Genomic DNA, 16206 nt, shown 5'->3' with positions numbered 1-16206 from the left:
CAGATTGGGCTGAGTGTTATGCCTCTGATTACAGTTTAGATCAGGTGCAAAAAGTCCGACTCGGCTCGACCCACCCTATAAACTGTCATTATAAGCCCGAGCCCGATTTAAACCAGATATTCTTTTATTTTAGTAAGTAGAGCATTGAAACTCTGCTATTTAAAAACTTTCTCTGACTGTTTAAACAAGCAAAATCTATTCAGAATGATGTTAATTAACATTACAACACTGAAGAAGCCCAGACCTATAATTTAAGTACAATGTTTATGAAGAACAGCTACACACAGCGCTGCACGTCAAATGTGGACAAGTGAAGGAGCTCATGTGTGCAAAAGCCCCACAGCTGCGTGATTAACATTTTTCAACTTGTGCAACTTTAAAAAACAACAAAAAAAAGTTTAATTTGTTACTTTGCTATATTATCATTATCACACCACAGCCTTATATGAAATAAAAGTAGCATTAAAAAAACAGATGCCTACATCCCAGACTGTTTTCTGAGCGTCTATATCACTGTTGAACCTGAGAGGGTGCTTCAGAGGCGACAATTACCACAATAAATGCGTTTTTTAAAAGGTTTGGAAATGTTTATAAAAATTTAAGCAGGAATGGTGCGTTTCATTACTTTAACAGGAACACATTTCAGCTATTCACTGGAAAATATATGGTTTAGTGGCTCTTTAATACAAAATTATTCACAGAATAATATAAAAATGTGTAAATAATGCGAGGCTGCACTATATATATATATATATATATATATATATATATTTTTTTTTTTTTTTTTTTTTAATGGACATAGAATGTACAACGCTAAAGGAAATTTTATTTATATAGCAATTTTTTTTTTTTCACAAAAGTTGTTAGAAAGCAGATTTACAGAGAAAACAGGTCCATGCCTCTTATTAGCAGCACCACAGAGATGTCAATTACTGTGGAACACAGTGGCAAGAAAAGACTCCCTTACATTAAGAGGAAGAAACCAAGACTCAGTCATGGTTCAGCTAAAGAGCAGAACTTCACATTAAGTTTCAGTTTCATTTTCTCCAATATCACTGGAATGACCTGACGGCTTCTGTGTCAGGTGGCCTCATCCCTGAGAATGTGATCCAGCTCACTGTAAAAGGGTCACGTTTTTCGTTCACGCCCATTTCTTTCATTTCTTTTCAAATGTTGCTGCTTTTGTTGCAGTTTGAGATGTTTAACTTAATCTACGAGCTCTACCACTCACTATCCCACCACTGAATCCCTCCCATGTCTTCTTCTTTACATATTACATTTAGCATGAATTCCGATCTGGCTGTTCAGAGTTGCATTCCCTCAAAATCGATATGCATCAGATTTTAATACCATAATAATAATTAAAGTGGCCCAAATCAGAACTGAAACTTGTTTTTGTCATCTGCACTATGTTGAGATTTGGGTCACTTTTACCTGCTGTGTAAATGTAGACTAAGTGACTCAGTGTAAACACTGCAAATGTCGATATCTGGCACAGTTATGTGTCTGTGCTTTTATGGAAGACATTTTTCATCAAATTCTTTTTGAGCAAGTTCTCAGAATCAATCCCAGCACAGTGGTCTGGCTGTGAACGCCGAGTGAGAGCCGGGTTCTCCATACTGAAACTGACGTACAGTAACGGAGAAACGAAACTTATCCTCTCAAACTCTGAGTGTTTAAAACAGCAGCGATAAGAAAACACAGACCCACGCACACCCAGATACAGCCATAAACCAGCTGACGCACCACTGCAATCAGCCGGTCAAAGACCAACAAACAGCACTGCTCAGATACGGGAATCTGCTGTACACAGAGAGACAGACAGACAGATAGATACAAACAGCAAGTCAGATAGAGACACAGACAAAAAAAACAGACAGAGTCAGACAAACAGAAACAGTCAGACAGAGACAGTCAGACAGAAAGACAGAGAGAAAGACAGAGAGAAAGACAGAGAGAAAGACAGAGAGAAAGACAGACAGATGCAGACAGAAACTGTCAGGCAGAAAGACAGACAGAAACAGTCAGACAGAGACGCAGACAGAAAGACAGACAAACAGACAGAGACACAGACAGAAAAACAGACAGAAACAGTCAGACAGAAACAAAGACAGAAAGAGAGACAGCAACAGTCAGAAAGAAAATGTCACAGAAATGCAGACAGAAAAACAAACACAAACTGTCAGACAGAGACGCAGACAGACACAGACAGAAAAAGTCAGACAGACACAGACAGAAAAAGTCAGACAGACACAGACAGAAAAAGTCAGACAGACACAGACAGAAAAAGTCAGACAGACACAGACAGAAAAAGTCAGACTGACTTTTTCTGTCCGTCTTTCTGTCTGCATCTCTGTCTGACTGTTTCTGTCTGCATCTCTGTCTGACTGTTTCTGTCTGCTTTTCTGTCTGCTTTTCTGTCTGCTTTTCTGTCTGCTTTTCTGTCTGCTTTTCTGTCTGCTTTTCTGTCTGCTTTTCTGTCTGACTTTTTCTGTCTGTGTCTGTCTGACTTTTTCTGTCTGTGTCTGTCTGACTTTTTCTGTCTGTGTCTGTCTGACTTTTTCTGTCTGTGTCTGTCTGACTTTTTCTGTCTGTGTCTGTCTGACTTTTTCTGTCCGTCTTTCTGTCTGCATCTCTGTCTGACTGTTTCTGTCTGCTTTTCTGTCTGCTTTTCTGTCTGCTTTTCTGTCTGCTTTTCTGTCTGCTTTTCTGTCTGCTTTTCTGTCTGTGTCTGACAGAGACGCAGACAGAAAGACAGACAAACAGTCAGACAGAGACGCAGACAAAGAGAGACAGAAAGACAGAGTTGCAGACAGAAAGAGAGACAGAAAGACAGACAGAGACACAGACAGAAAGAGACAGAAACAGTCAGACAGAAACGCAGACAAAAGACAGATGCAGACACAGAAAGAAAGACATTTAGACAGATACATACACACACACAGACATTCAGAAAGACAGAAAGACAGAGCCAGACAGACAGAAAGAGAGACAAAAAGACAGACAAAGATACACACAGAAGGACATACAGACACAGTGACAGACTGACACAGACTCAGAAAAATTGACAGTCAGAAAGACAGACCATCAACAAAAAGAGAAACAAAGGCAGGCAGACACATGGCCAGACACAGACAAACAGACAGATACAGACAGTCAGTAGAACAGACAGACAGGTGGGCATGATTACTCCTGGACTGAACCCTGGACTGCACTCTAACTCCTCCTTCATTTGCAAGAGCATTTAAATGCAAACTCGTAACATTTGCCAAACAAAACCAGCACAGGTCGACTCCACCGGTCACTCTGTACTGATTCACAGCTGATAAATAACGCTTAACATAATCTATTAACCTTCATTTATTACCTCAGTCTGATAGGGAACTCCCAGCACAGTCTAAATACCTGAAACACAATCATCACAGGCTGGCACACTTGGTACTTTTAAAGTACAGTATCTGTAATGATCCATAATGAATTATCTTTGAGTCTTTTATATATTAAATCAAATGGAAGCAATATCACAAGCGCAAGACCAATATTTAAATAGCACACATCTCAGCATCACAACAACAGATCAAACAATAAAAGAATAAAGTGCACCTTTAACAGCATGCTTTTAGCAAATCAATAGATTTAAACAAATGCTACCATCTAACCAACAGTATGCAACAGTGTGCAATGAGAACCCAAAGAATATACTGTACCAAAACCACAGCTTTCACACACACACTGTGCAATAAGCCCAGCTGCAGACACTAAAACTGCTTAACAGCTCTTGCAACTCTGAAGAAAATGAAACCGAAACTTCATGTGAATCGCTGCTAATTAGAGCTTGAGCGTCAGTTCAAGAGCATAAACTTTTCAGACCAAACAAATAATTAAAAAAAGGGTGAAGAAATAAAAAAATAACTTATTTCAGGAAGAATTTGTCACTTGTCTGCTTACAAGAGCAGATCAATCAGAATTCAAATCAAGAATTTCTTCAGTATGATATTTGTTAGCAATTATCTGAAAAAAGTATTAGCATTTTTGAAAATTATAACTATTTAGGTTGTTGTCGCTAAAAGGCACGCGCTTTTACAGTAAGCATAAACACATTCTCAGAAAAAAGTCCAGCTGCAGATACTGGAACTGCTTGATAGCTCCTCCTGTGATGCTGGAGAAGATGAAACTGAAACTTCATGTAAAGCTCTGCTGCTCTTTATAGCGCATCATTGAGCATGAGTTCAGGAGAGAGAACTGTTCAGATCAATGCTGGACACAGATCACATTAAAAAACAGTGTAAATAAACAAAAAATGGTGAAAACAAAATGGGTGAAATATTTATCACTTGTGTGCATGGTGCACTGTTGCTGCCTTGCCATGTGTAATTTCTTCAGTATGACATTTGTTACCAACTACCTGAAAAAAAGGAAAAAAAGTACCATATTTTTTGGACTACAATGTGCAGCTAAAAATCATTTAATGTTTCCAAAAATTGTATGTATGTATGTATGAATTCTACCAGTCAGGTATTAAGGAGCAGTAAAGCCACTCCACTGAAGTACAGTTATACAGTAGAGTTATACAGGAGTTTTAGTCAAGTTTCTCCAGCACTAAGGCTGGAGCAGTATTAGCATTAGCTCTTTCACCATTCAGAGGTCAGTATATTGGACTGTAGTCTGTGTATTTAGCGTGTTAAAACAAGCTACTTGGGACGAACCGCTAGCTGGTAAGCCCTGGCTTACCAGAACACTGTCGGGCAGCATTTACTAGCGCTAAGCAACAAAATATTTAGGCCTATAAGCTTATTGTAAATAAATGGAAGCACTTTACTCACCCAAATAAACCGTTTTTTAGGAGAGAAATCTGTGTAGATTAACATCCAGCACTCTTTTGACTTTAAAAGAAAATGTTTTTTTTTTTTTTTTTTTTTTTTTAGAATACATTTTTTGCTCTTCCCCAGCAGCGAGACCTGCTGAATTAGAAAGGAAGCATGGCAAGACCCCTGTTCCTTACTAGTGGCTCTTAAAATGCACCTTATAATCTGGTGTGCCTTATGTATGTCCCATGATGTCACCAGCTCCGCCCCCACCCATGCGCTGTCTCGCGTCCGGACCGATTAAGAGCTGAGTCAGCGCCGAGCTCTTAAAACCAGAGAAAACAGCAAAACAACAACAGTAATCAGCCCTTTAATCAGGCATTTAAATATTTTTTTTAAAAGGTAAATAAGAGAGTGTTCATTTTTCTTGGATTAAAAGCACAAATTCAGATGTAACTGGAAATATCTGCTCTGCAAAACTGTGTTTACTCCTAACCTCCCCCCCCTCGCGCTTCCCCTCCCCTTCGCGCTACTCAGGCAGCAGCAGCCTGTCACAGACACAGAGACAGCGCTGTGTATCTACTTCTTGTGTCGAGACTTAAAGCGTTGCAACATGACGTGTTTGACTAAATTGCCATCATAAAGTGACATCACACGTCCTGCGATGTGACTATTGTGCATGCACACATCGCGATGACTATGCTTAAACTATATATCTTGAGGCTCTACCTTATAGTGCGAAAAATACTGTACTTCTGAAAAATAACAGCCCTCAGCGATTTGTAATAAAATGCATTGTTTCGCATCTCATACTCCCAACCCTGCCAGAGGAGAGGAAATGCACCTGCTTTCAGTGAGAACCTGGCCTGAGCTGAAGCTGAGCGAGGCCTGGAACAGATCCGTGTTCAGTAAGAGGAGAGCGCACAGTGCTGGAGTGTATGTGAAGTTGGAGCGAATGCTCCAGATCCTGGAGGAAGCAATAAAAGAGGGATTACTGGCCTGAGGGCGTTCAGAGCGTTGCGTACGTGTAGCACTCCGTTTCATTACACGCATCATCTTTCACTGCTGTTATTGCCCGCGTTTCCAGGTTAACCGCGCCGCTGTTGTGGCTCAGAGATTGCCCTTTAGCACTATGCTAAGCCTGTATCAGCATGCAGATCCACTTACACAACATGCAGAACCTGGACTGGAGAGCAGGCTGTCAAACACTGAGCTTACTCAACACTATAAAATAACCTCCATCAGCCAATCAGAACTCGTGCATCCTTTATAAAGCTTTCAAAAAATATTTTCTTTAGATCAGTCAGCGGATGCTCTCTAAAGAGAATTAGAAATGTGGTTCACTGTATGTAAAACATGAGGCAGTAAGCATCAATTAGCCTAGTTTAAAATCATTAAACCAGCTGGAACGTAAAATTTATGAAAAACACAACCAGGGGCAACACAGCATTCCCGATCACAGGTTAAACCTGTGTGATGATCCGAAATAATGCAAACCTAGAACCTAGAAAAAAAAGCCAGAGTTTTGTTAAATAAACTCAGCTAATCTAAATATCCTAGCCCTGTACAGCCCATAGCCCCGCTAAACCCAGCTGTTAGCATTGCAAATAACTGGGCAATAGTGTGTATATATATATATATATATATATATATATATATATATATATATATATATATATATATATATATATATATATATATATATATATATTTATAATATATATATATATTTTTTTTTCAAATATTTAGGAAATTCTTAATTACTTTTATAATTATTCTTATTTTATTTTATTTATTTTTTAGTTCTTAACGCTACATAACTGATAATATGGGTGGGCGATACGGCCCTAAAATAATATCATGATATTTCATGGTATTTTTGGATAATGATACGAGATATGACAAAACGCTGAAAAAAAAATAAATAAATCTAAAAAAACTACTGCAACAAAATGAAAATAAAATGTTATTATTAAATACGATATGATATGGCATATGGCAAATTGTCTCAGAAGTCAATGATATCTCCATATATCCAGGATTAAAAAACAATAAATGATACTGGACAGATATAATCTGTCTCTAGTAGATATATAATGGGAAATGAGAACAGTGTAAATTTTTCTTTTGCTAAAAACAGCAAAAAAGAGATAGGGGTGGGTGATATGGCACGATATTTCACGGTATAATATTGTTCATGATATTGAAAAATGTTGCCAATATTACTGCATCTAATACGATATGGCACACCCTTGGTGATTATGTACTGTAGGGGTCGGCAATTAAGTTTGGCCGTGGGCCAGATATTTTCCAAGCCACAAAAAAAATTCTGTTTTGCAAAATAAAGTGTAATGGGAGGGAGTGCTGCTACAGACTAGTAGCTCTCCAGCCCAGAGGGTTGTTGAACCCAATTGCAGAACAGTTGAATTTAAGCAGGTAAATGCAAGAAAAATAAAAAAAAATAAAAAAAAATAAACACACTGCTGCTCACACGGGATTAAACCCGGGTCGCCACGGTCGCAGTCCAATACAGTACCACTGCCCCGGCTAGTTAATTGGGACACGGTCGGGGAAAAAACAATATATAAGGATATAGGGAGCCCAAAATATAGGTGGAAAAACGAGAACGTCCGGAAACTAAAGTCACGCCAAGCGAAACAGAGAGACACAGGGGAGGAATGTAAACAAAAGCTCACCAAAGATTTTTATTCAATTGAATAAAATCCTCCAGATAAGAGTTCAGAGAGTTCAGTGTGTTCAGTGTTTGTTTTCTTGAATTCAAACTGGTTTTTGCTCCAATATGAATTAGATTATCAGATCATGATGAGGATCTGTGGGGATATTTGTGTGTAGTTGTGTGAGAAGGAAGCAGCTCTGAGTGACGGTAAGAAATTTAAAGTGTAACGGGAGGAATGTAGAGCTGTTCGTGAGAGAGGAATGTAGAAACCTTTGAAAAGAGAAAGCAGAGAACAAGAGGAAAGAGCAGCCTGCCCTTCATTATATTACAGTCACACATTTACCACCCCCACCACCACGCTAACCACGCCCGCCAACACCACCCAGGAGTATTATTACCCCAGCACCTGACACACAGCACCCTCATACCTCACTAAAGGAACAGAGGATCTGGGCATTGTGGACAGGCTACACAAACCAACAGACAACATACAGTAGAGAACACTCAGGTCACATGACTTACCCTTCTGACTGTTCTTCTTCGCCATAATCCACTTCTGTAAGAGCTTAAACGCACTTCAGTCTCTTATACTCGTCTGTTATCCTGGAAAAGAGCAATCAGCAATTAAACTCAAACAGGGCTAGAGTAATTTAATATCAATATACAGAAGCAAAATCAGAATATCATTAAAAAAAAGTTACTTTACTTTAGTATTTCTGTTCAAAATGTGAAACTCATAGCATATAGATGTATTACACACAGAGTGATATATTTTATTTTTACGTTTATTTCTTTTATTCTCAATGATTATGGCTTACAGCCAATGAAAAACCAAAGATCATTATCTTAGAAAATATTGGTAGTAATGGTTTGGGGAGACATGTCATCTGCTGGTGTTGATCCACTGTGTTTTATTATCAAGTATAAAGTCAGTGCAGTTTTGTTTTCCCACAAAATCTTAAAGCACTTCATATCTTACAGCTTCCCTCTGCTACTGACAACTTTTATAGAGATGTGGATTTCATTTTCCAGCAGGACTTGGCACACTGCCCACACTGCCAAAAGTACCAATTGGTCTTATATAATTTTCTAATTTTCTAAGACACTGATTTTTAGTAACTTTTCAATGATATTCAAATTTTTTGGAGATGCACCTGTATATCACAACATAAAATAATATTTTGAGTATAAAGTGCTTTGAAAACAAGCAAACAAACTTTAATAATCAGACAAATATAACCTGACTAAATACAATTAACGGAAAAAAAGAAATCCAAACCACGTTGGCCCTGTGTGGAAAAAGTAAAGGAACTTTTTGAAAGATGTTGTCCCGTTACATCTGGTGTAAAACTATAAACTAACACATAATTTCAGAAAAAGAACATTATACTGAACGTAAAACATGGTGGTGGTAGTGTGATGGTCTGTGGCTGCTTTGCTGCTTCAGAACCTGGAAAACGTGCTGTAATAGATGGAGCCATGAATTCTGTTCTCCAACAGAAAATCCTGAAGGAGAATGTCTAGTCATCAGTTTGTGAGCTCAAGCTTAGGTGTACTTGGGTTTTGCAACAGGACAATGACCCAAAGCACACCTGCAGGTCCACCTCTGAATAGATCAATTGGAAATTAAATTCTCATTTAAAAACTAATGATATAGGAATTAGGCTATCTTTGTCTAATATAAAAAAAGTGTTTAATAATAAAACAAAATGTGTAAGTATAACCAGCAGTTAGGTTGCTGAACTTCAGATCTCCACTGCTATAGCTATATATCTGTATCAGGTGTCTGTAGGGTTTTCTAATTCTTAGGTTGAGGATTGAACCCCTTTCCCTTATAACTCTGTTCCAAGGGAAGGGTTACAAATAAAAACAAGGGGTTCGGGAACAAAGGAGAAATGGGATTGGGCCAAAAATGACCTACTTCGGACACCTTTGCATCTTTACATCTATACCAACAACTATGTTTTAAAAAATTGCAAAAAAACACTGCAATATTTTTGTACTGTTCTTTTCCCACAGTCCTAATAAATTATTAAAATAAATAATCATTAGTTGCAGCTCTGCTTTCTACTGATTGAGTAATTCCATCTCTCACAGATTTTCCCAGATGTTCCTCCTCTCCTCTCCAAAACGCGTGCATGTAAAACTGAGGGCTCTGACTGCATTCAATCGGGTCATCTGAGGACAGCGAAGGCAAACTTCCACATCCACACTTGGACACAGTAATTTCCTCCTCTCTCGCTCTCTCTCTCTTCCTCTCACGCTCTCTCTCTCTCTCTCTCTCTCTCTCACACTCACTGACTTCTTTCCAACAAAATCCTTCTGGAATAATCTGGAAAACGTATAAAACATCCACATCCTTGTCTTTCCTTCACTATTCTACACTCCAGCACAGAGTGCCAATTCATATTTGGGTAAACAGTCATAGACACATACATATCTCCACACACCAGGACAATTTAGGGTATTCAATTTTTCTGGGCAATTTAGAGTATCGTATTTTTTAGACTATAATGCGCACTCAAAATTCATATTTTTCCCCAAAATCGACAGTGCTCCTTATGTATGAATTTTACCAGTCAGGTATTAAGGAGCAGTAAAGCCACTCAGCTGAAATACAGCATTAAAAGTGTGAGTTTTCAGTAAAGCTTCTCCAGCACTAAGGCTGGAACAGTATTAGCATTAGCCGCTAACCGTAGCTCTAGCTCTAGTTAATAGCGTACTGGGTAACAAACACTCAGGGTTCCTCTGTCTAGCGATATTGGATAGCATTTGCATCCCACTAGCGCTGCAGTTAGCGGCTAATGCTAATGCTGCTGCACCCAGCCTTAGTGCTGGAGAAGCTTCACTGAAAACTTACCCTTTCTGAAAATAAACAGAAGCGCTTTTTTCACCCAAATAAACCGTTTTCAGGAGATAAATCTGTGTAGATTAACATCCAGCACTCGTTCGACTTCGAGAGAAAATGTTTTTTTTTTAAGAATTACAATTTTTTTGTTTATTTAGGTGCTTCCCCCAGCTTCCCCATTCGATGTAGGCATCCTTATAAATAAAATAAAAGCTAATAACTGTTAATTTTAGCTCCCCATCACAAAGGACCTAAGAAATGCACAATAATAATAATTATTTGCTGCAGCTCCTGCTCCTTTTCTGAAGACATATGATAAAATTTGTCCTAAAGTTAAGTAGTTAACCAGCAGCAGCAGCAGTTAGGTTACTGAACTTTAGCGTATGAAGGGTTTCCCAATTCTTTGGGGGAGGATTTCACCTCTTTTCGCCCCTGTAACTCTGTTCGAAGAGGAAGGTAACTCTCGAAAAGAAGGGGTAGGGTACAAAAGAGAAATGGGTTAGGGCCTGAGTGTCATTCCTCTGGAAACCAAACCATTTCCACACAAACAAACCAAACATGTTATTTTTGAAGGCTTAAATCACACACAGACGGTAACCAGCATAGCAGATATCCTATTAAAATATGGTCTTTTTTATATCCTGCATTCACTAGTCTCAAATATATCAATATTTACAATAAATCGTGCAGACCTAGGCTCAGTACAGTAAAGCAGCTCCTCTGTCCCTTTAAAGCCCATTTCCTCTGCTCAGAACGGCCATAATGAGAATCAGACTTGCTTGAATTATGGTCCGTCTGGCACACATGTCCACAATCTGCCTTCAATACAGTGCTTGGAGAGCGGCATGGCCCCGAGCTCGGCCTGCAGTCGCAGCGGCTCGGACTCTTTGACTCATGAGCTGCTCTGGTTTCGTTTCTCTGGCAGGTTTCACTGCTGGCGTGGACATGAAGCAAAACACTCGTTAAACTGTTTTCTACTCGCTCTTAAACTGTGTTTAACTGAAACAAATAAAACATCTGAGATAAGTCAAAAAAGGAAGGAAAAATTATAAATTTAAATGTTCAGTCACTAAAATGGCTTGTTTTGTTTTATTCAATGTGCCTATAAACAGGCCCGTTTCAACAAGGCAAGCAAACCAATCATTTGCCTGAGCTGCCCAAGGACCCGAGCTGGCCCCGGGCCCCCAGACAACAACCAACAGCAGCTTTTATATTAAACTCTGTCTAAACAGAAGCTCCTTATATTTCAGGAAAAAGTGAGGAAAAGAGTAAAATATGAAAATTCTACTGAGATTCACTCTGCAGCTTCTATATATAAAAGATGTACAATTTCCATTATACCATGTGAAAATCACATTAAAACAAATTTGATTATTCAAATGAATCCAATTAACCTCCCAGCCCTATACTGTATGCAATTTTAATAAAATCTTTGAAAAAAGTACCCTGAAATATGGTAATAAATTACACTGTTATCATTTCCCAATAAATAATATCATTTACTAGAGACAGATAAAAAAAAGTATATGCAAGTATATGTCGAGTATCATTCATTTTACTTAAATTCTTTAAACTATATGGAGTAAATAATTAATATCACCACAAGTTCACTGACTTCTTCACATGGATCACTGACTTCTTTTCTAATCTGGTGAAAATCTCAGTTAAAGTTGTGTGAAATCACATTGTATGCAAGAATATCGTCAAAAATTATATTAAATATTCATTTCTGCGAAAATGTGTTTTTAAAATAATATTTTTTTCAAATTCAATGTTTGGTTATATCGCCAAGAATATTGTCTCAAATATACCCTGAAATATTGTGATCTACTGGCTGATACGATTAAAAAAAAACAACAACAACAACAACAATATAGTACAATTATAATATTTATAAAACACATATAATTAAGAGAAATGACAATGTGCGAGGCAATACAATACAATCATATTTATACAAATACAACCCATGTAATGATATACCACTGACATATATATGACAGCAATAGCATAATAATGAAATTGTACATTAAATTTAAATTATTTAAATAACAGAGCATGTAATTAATTAGATCATATTTTTTCAGATTTTTTTAGATTTCAGATTTATTTCTGATATAATCGTTCATCCCTAATTATATATATATATATATATATATATATATATATATATATATATATATAAATAAAAATAAATGTTTTATATATATATATATATATATATATATATATATATATATATATATATATATATATATATATATATATATATATATAGAAATATATGTATATATAGAAAGTTAAACTGTGATGTTTCGTGGCATTTAGTGATAAAAAAAAAAAAAAAAAAAAAAATGGTCTAATATTAAACATAATTATTAGTTGCCTGAGGGCAACACCATGCCATAGAGGGTTAATACTAAACATTAGAGTAACTAGACTAGATCAGCAGAGATTTACTGTACCTTTCTACATCAGACGCAGAGAGTCACTGCAAAGCTGCTATTCCCATTCAGAGCTACAGAAATCCTTCATTCAGTCACTTACGAGCGCTTCAGCTTAGCGTTAGCTCAGCATTTAAAGCCAGAGACTCTCCAGACTGAGTGTGTGTATGTGTGTGAGAGAGATAGTGTGTGTGTGTATGTGGGTCTCCACGTCACCTACTCCCTGAGCAAATGACGAGGAACCAGTAGCAGCGTAGAATACCAACTAAACCTGCCGAGCTTAGCTTTCTATTTCCCCGTTAGTGTCCTGGCAGCCTCAGGTGCAGAAATTTAAACTATGCCAACACACACCCTTCTTCAGTCTCACCTGTGCGTGCGTGTGAGCCAGAGAGTGTGTGTGTGTGTGTGTGTGTGTGTGTGTGTGTGTGTGTGTGTGTGTGTGTGTGTGTCTTTAGGGGAGGGAGGGCAGAGCATACTCCCAGCACGGGGACATCACCACCACACCTGTACAGACGTCACACACCTGTGCAGAGCTGAATACATGACGCCAGACGCCGGGCCTATATTTAAACCAACAGGAAAATGAACCGGCTGTTTAACAACCAGGAGGAGCACGCCTAATCAAACCCTTTCTCCTGCTGCTTTTTTACGTAACCAGCACAGCCAGAGACAAATTGGAGCACTTTCACACCTGCCTCATACAATGTGTGTGTGTGTGTGTGTGTGTGTGTGTATATATACACATACATACACACATACATACATACATACACACACACACACACACACACACATATATACATATATATGTATATATTAGGGGTGTCACGATTCTCTAAATCCTCGATTCGATTTCATTTTCGATTTGAGGGTCACGATTCGATTCGATTCTCGATTTTCTTGTTTTTTTTTCTTGTTATTATTTTATGCCTCATAAAATTTAAATAATATATTTATTATTATTATTATTATTATTATTATTATAAATATTATAAATATTATTATTATTATTTATTAAGATATATATGGTAATGCCATCTAGTGACTTTTTTTGGTAGCAACAGTGTGCACTATTAAAACAAGCAGTTTATCAGAGCTGTGTGTGGATGGCTGGTGAAACTGCTCATTACATGAAGCTGCAGTTCTTCATCCAACCACTAGTCGGAGCTGCAGCAGCACAAGCCCCGCTCTCTTCACTCAGTCACTACTTCAGTACAGCCCAGCCATGGGCTACAGGGCTCAGCCAGTCCGTTTTTACTGTTTCTGTAAACAAATAAAGGTTTTAACCCCACTAACCGGATAATACAGCTCACTACAGTTCATCTTTCAGCCCAAGCAGCTAACAGCAGCAGGTTAGAACAGCCGACACGGAGGCACTGCTCGGATTACATTATAAACAGGTCAGTTAGCGCGCTGCTAACCTCAGGATGTTTATAACTACGGAGTTTAGTGGACACACCACGGCCGCCAGGTAAGTCTTTTAAAGGCTACTGAAGACTATTAAAGGCTATTAGAGTGTAACCCCTGGCTCCCAGGGGTTACAAGAGGTTATTGAAAGCATTATTGGGGGGCAGAAATCAGTACAGGCTGGTTAGATAAGTGATGTGGGTATTGTCTTATAAATATTTACACATAACTTATATCTCTCCTGAAAAGCTTTTATTTTAGTCAGAAACACGCTTGTGTTTACTTTATCTGAGAGAAAGATGTTTTTTTAATTCAATGGAAAGCAACAGGTGTAGTCAATTATAAGTTTAAGATTTTTAATCCACCTCACTGTGATCTATAGTCAGTGTTCTCAAGTCACACTGACACACGCATTTCAGCGAGTTCACACGCTCTCACCTGCGCGCACCCACCCCTCCGTTAGATACAGATACAAAACCTGCGCGCCCAACCCCCGCCCCCCCTCCCCCGTTGGACAGATAAAAACAGTGATCACACTCCCGCCGACTGCGCTCATGCAGTGGCTATCTCTATTTAAATGAATAGGATGCGCTGTGTTGGTGCCGCGCCATTTGCGTAGCGCGCGCGGGAGGGATCGTCGATCCTCTTTTTGACTTCGATACTCGAGATCGTGACCTCATTTCGATTCGATTTCGATAAAATATCGAGATCGTGACACCCCTAGTATATATATATATATATATATATATATATATATATATATATATATATATATATATATATATATATATATATACACACACACACATACACGTCCATCTAGTGCACTTTCACACCTGCCTTCTTAAGTCTGGACTGGTTCTGACTTTTCAGTTTGGTCCGAACCAAATTAGCAGGTGCCGCAAACCACGTTTCAGATCATATAACATATTTGACCCAATCATGACCTATATGAACTATTCCAACTATCAAATATACTCCTGAGACTCCTGAGCTTAACAGCTATTCAGTTGCAGTTTAACCTGATTTATCACCCATTAACTAATGCAGTGTTTTTTTAATTGAGCTTCACTTGGCACATATCTAAATGTTGTTTAAACATGGAAAGTACTGATTTTTAGTGATTAAATATGTTATCTGTTGTGTTTGGGCACTTCTGGAGACAAACTAATTTGATTTTAAACTGTGTGAGCAAACCATTTTCCCATCTGCCACTGCACTTCTGTCCCACAGTACTTTGTGTAATGCAGTACTGTTACAAATGAACGATTAGTCGACAATCAAATTTGTAGTCGACAAATTTAAATAATCGACATTATCGATTATATCGACTAATCGTTGCAGCCCTATAGTCAAGTGACAGTGTTTTAAAAGTAATGTATTTTCTTTGGTGTCAGTAGGGGCAGTGATGGAGAAGTTTCTGAAAAGGGCCCGGGACAAAATCCAGACCTCGATGAAGACTTTAGAGTACAGGTGGAAACCAAAAGAAAGCAAAGACAGTGATCTTGAGGCAGTACACTGAAAGCTATGTTTCATTTGGATTTATGTACAAACTAAACATTTGACGCTTTAAAACAAGCAGACGGAGTAATAAGTAAGTATAGATTAATTAAGTGAGCATATTGTTATTTTATAACATTTTTGGTTGGCGGTGTGCTGTTGGATTTTTGCAATGCACAAAATGTGCCGTGGCTCGAAAAAAAGGTTGAAAAACTACTAATGCAATCTCTAAAATACGTGCAGGTCCAGGACACAGAACCTTCTTTTTGTATTTGCTGTCTTGCTTTTATTCCAGACAGGTCTGACCAATCAGCAGAGAGAATGCGCTCATATGGTTTGTTGTGGCTTCATTTGTTTTTCCTCCAGTCCGTTTGGAACGGTTTGGACTAGGGATGCTGCTATAGTAATCCACTGAAAAACCCTTCGATTAATCGAGTGATCAGATAAAAATATTTTTGCTTATTGATAACAATCAATAAGTATTTTGGTCCATTGGTCCAGATTGAGGTTCACTGCACCTTTTAC

At 38.0% G+C, this 16206-nt stretch overlaps 1 protein-coding gene across 2 annotated transcripts in view; it reads right to left on the bottom strand.

Moving 5' to 3' along the window:
• spats2 (spermatogenesis associated serine rich 2) overlaps positions 1–16206 on the bottom strand; it is a 50998-nt gene that overhangs the window by 28583 nt on the left and 6209 nt on the right. The window contains exons 1-2 of one of the 2 annotated variants that reach the window (XM_022670994.2): positions 12796–13104; positions 8005–8085 (exon numbers count right to left, since the gene is read on the bottom strand). In XM_022670994.2, the coding sequence (XP_022526715.2) occupies positions 8005–8029 (25 nt within the window). In that variant the 5' untranslated portion in view covers positions 8030–8085; positions 12796–13104. Of the gene's footprint in view, positions 1–8004; positions 8086–12795; positions 13105–16206 lie in introns of those variants that run through there. The other variant, XM_022670995.2, reaches the window with a different exon arrangement.

This window comes from Astyanax mexicanus, chromosome 12 (assembly GCF_023375975.1).
Source record: "Astyanax mexicanus isolate ESR-SI-001 chromosome 12, AstMex3_surface, whole genome shotgun sequence".
NCBI classification, from domain to species: domain Eukaryota; kingdom Metazoa; phylum Chordata; class Actinopteri; order Characiformes; family Acestrorhamphidae; genus Astyanax; species Astyanax mexicanus.
Note: the sequence above shows the minus strand (reverse complement) of the source record. Positions and strands in the feature narration are given on the sequence as shown.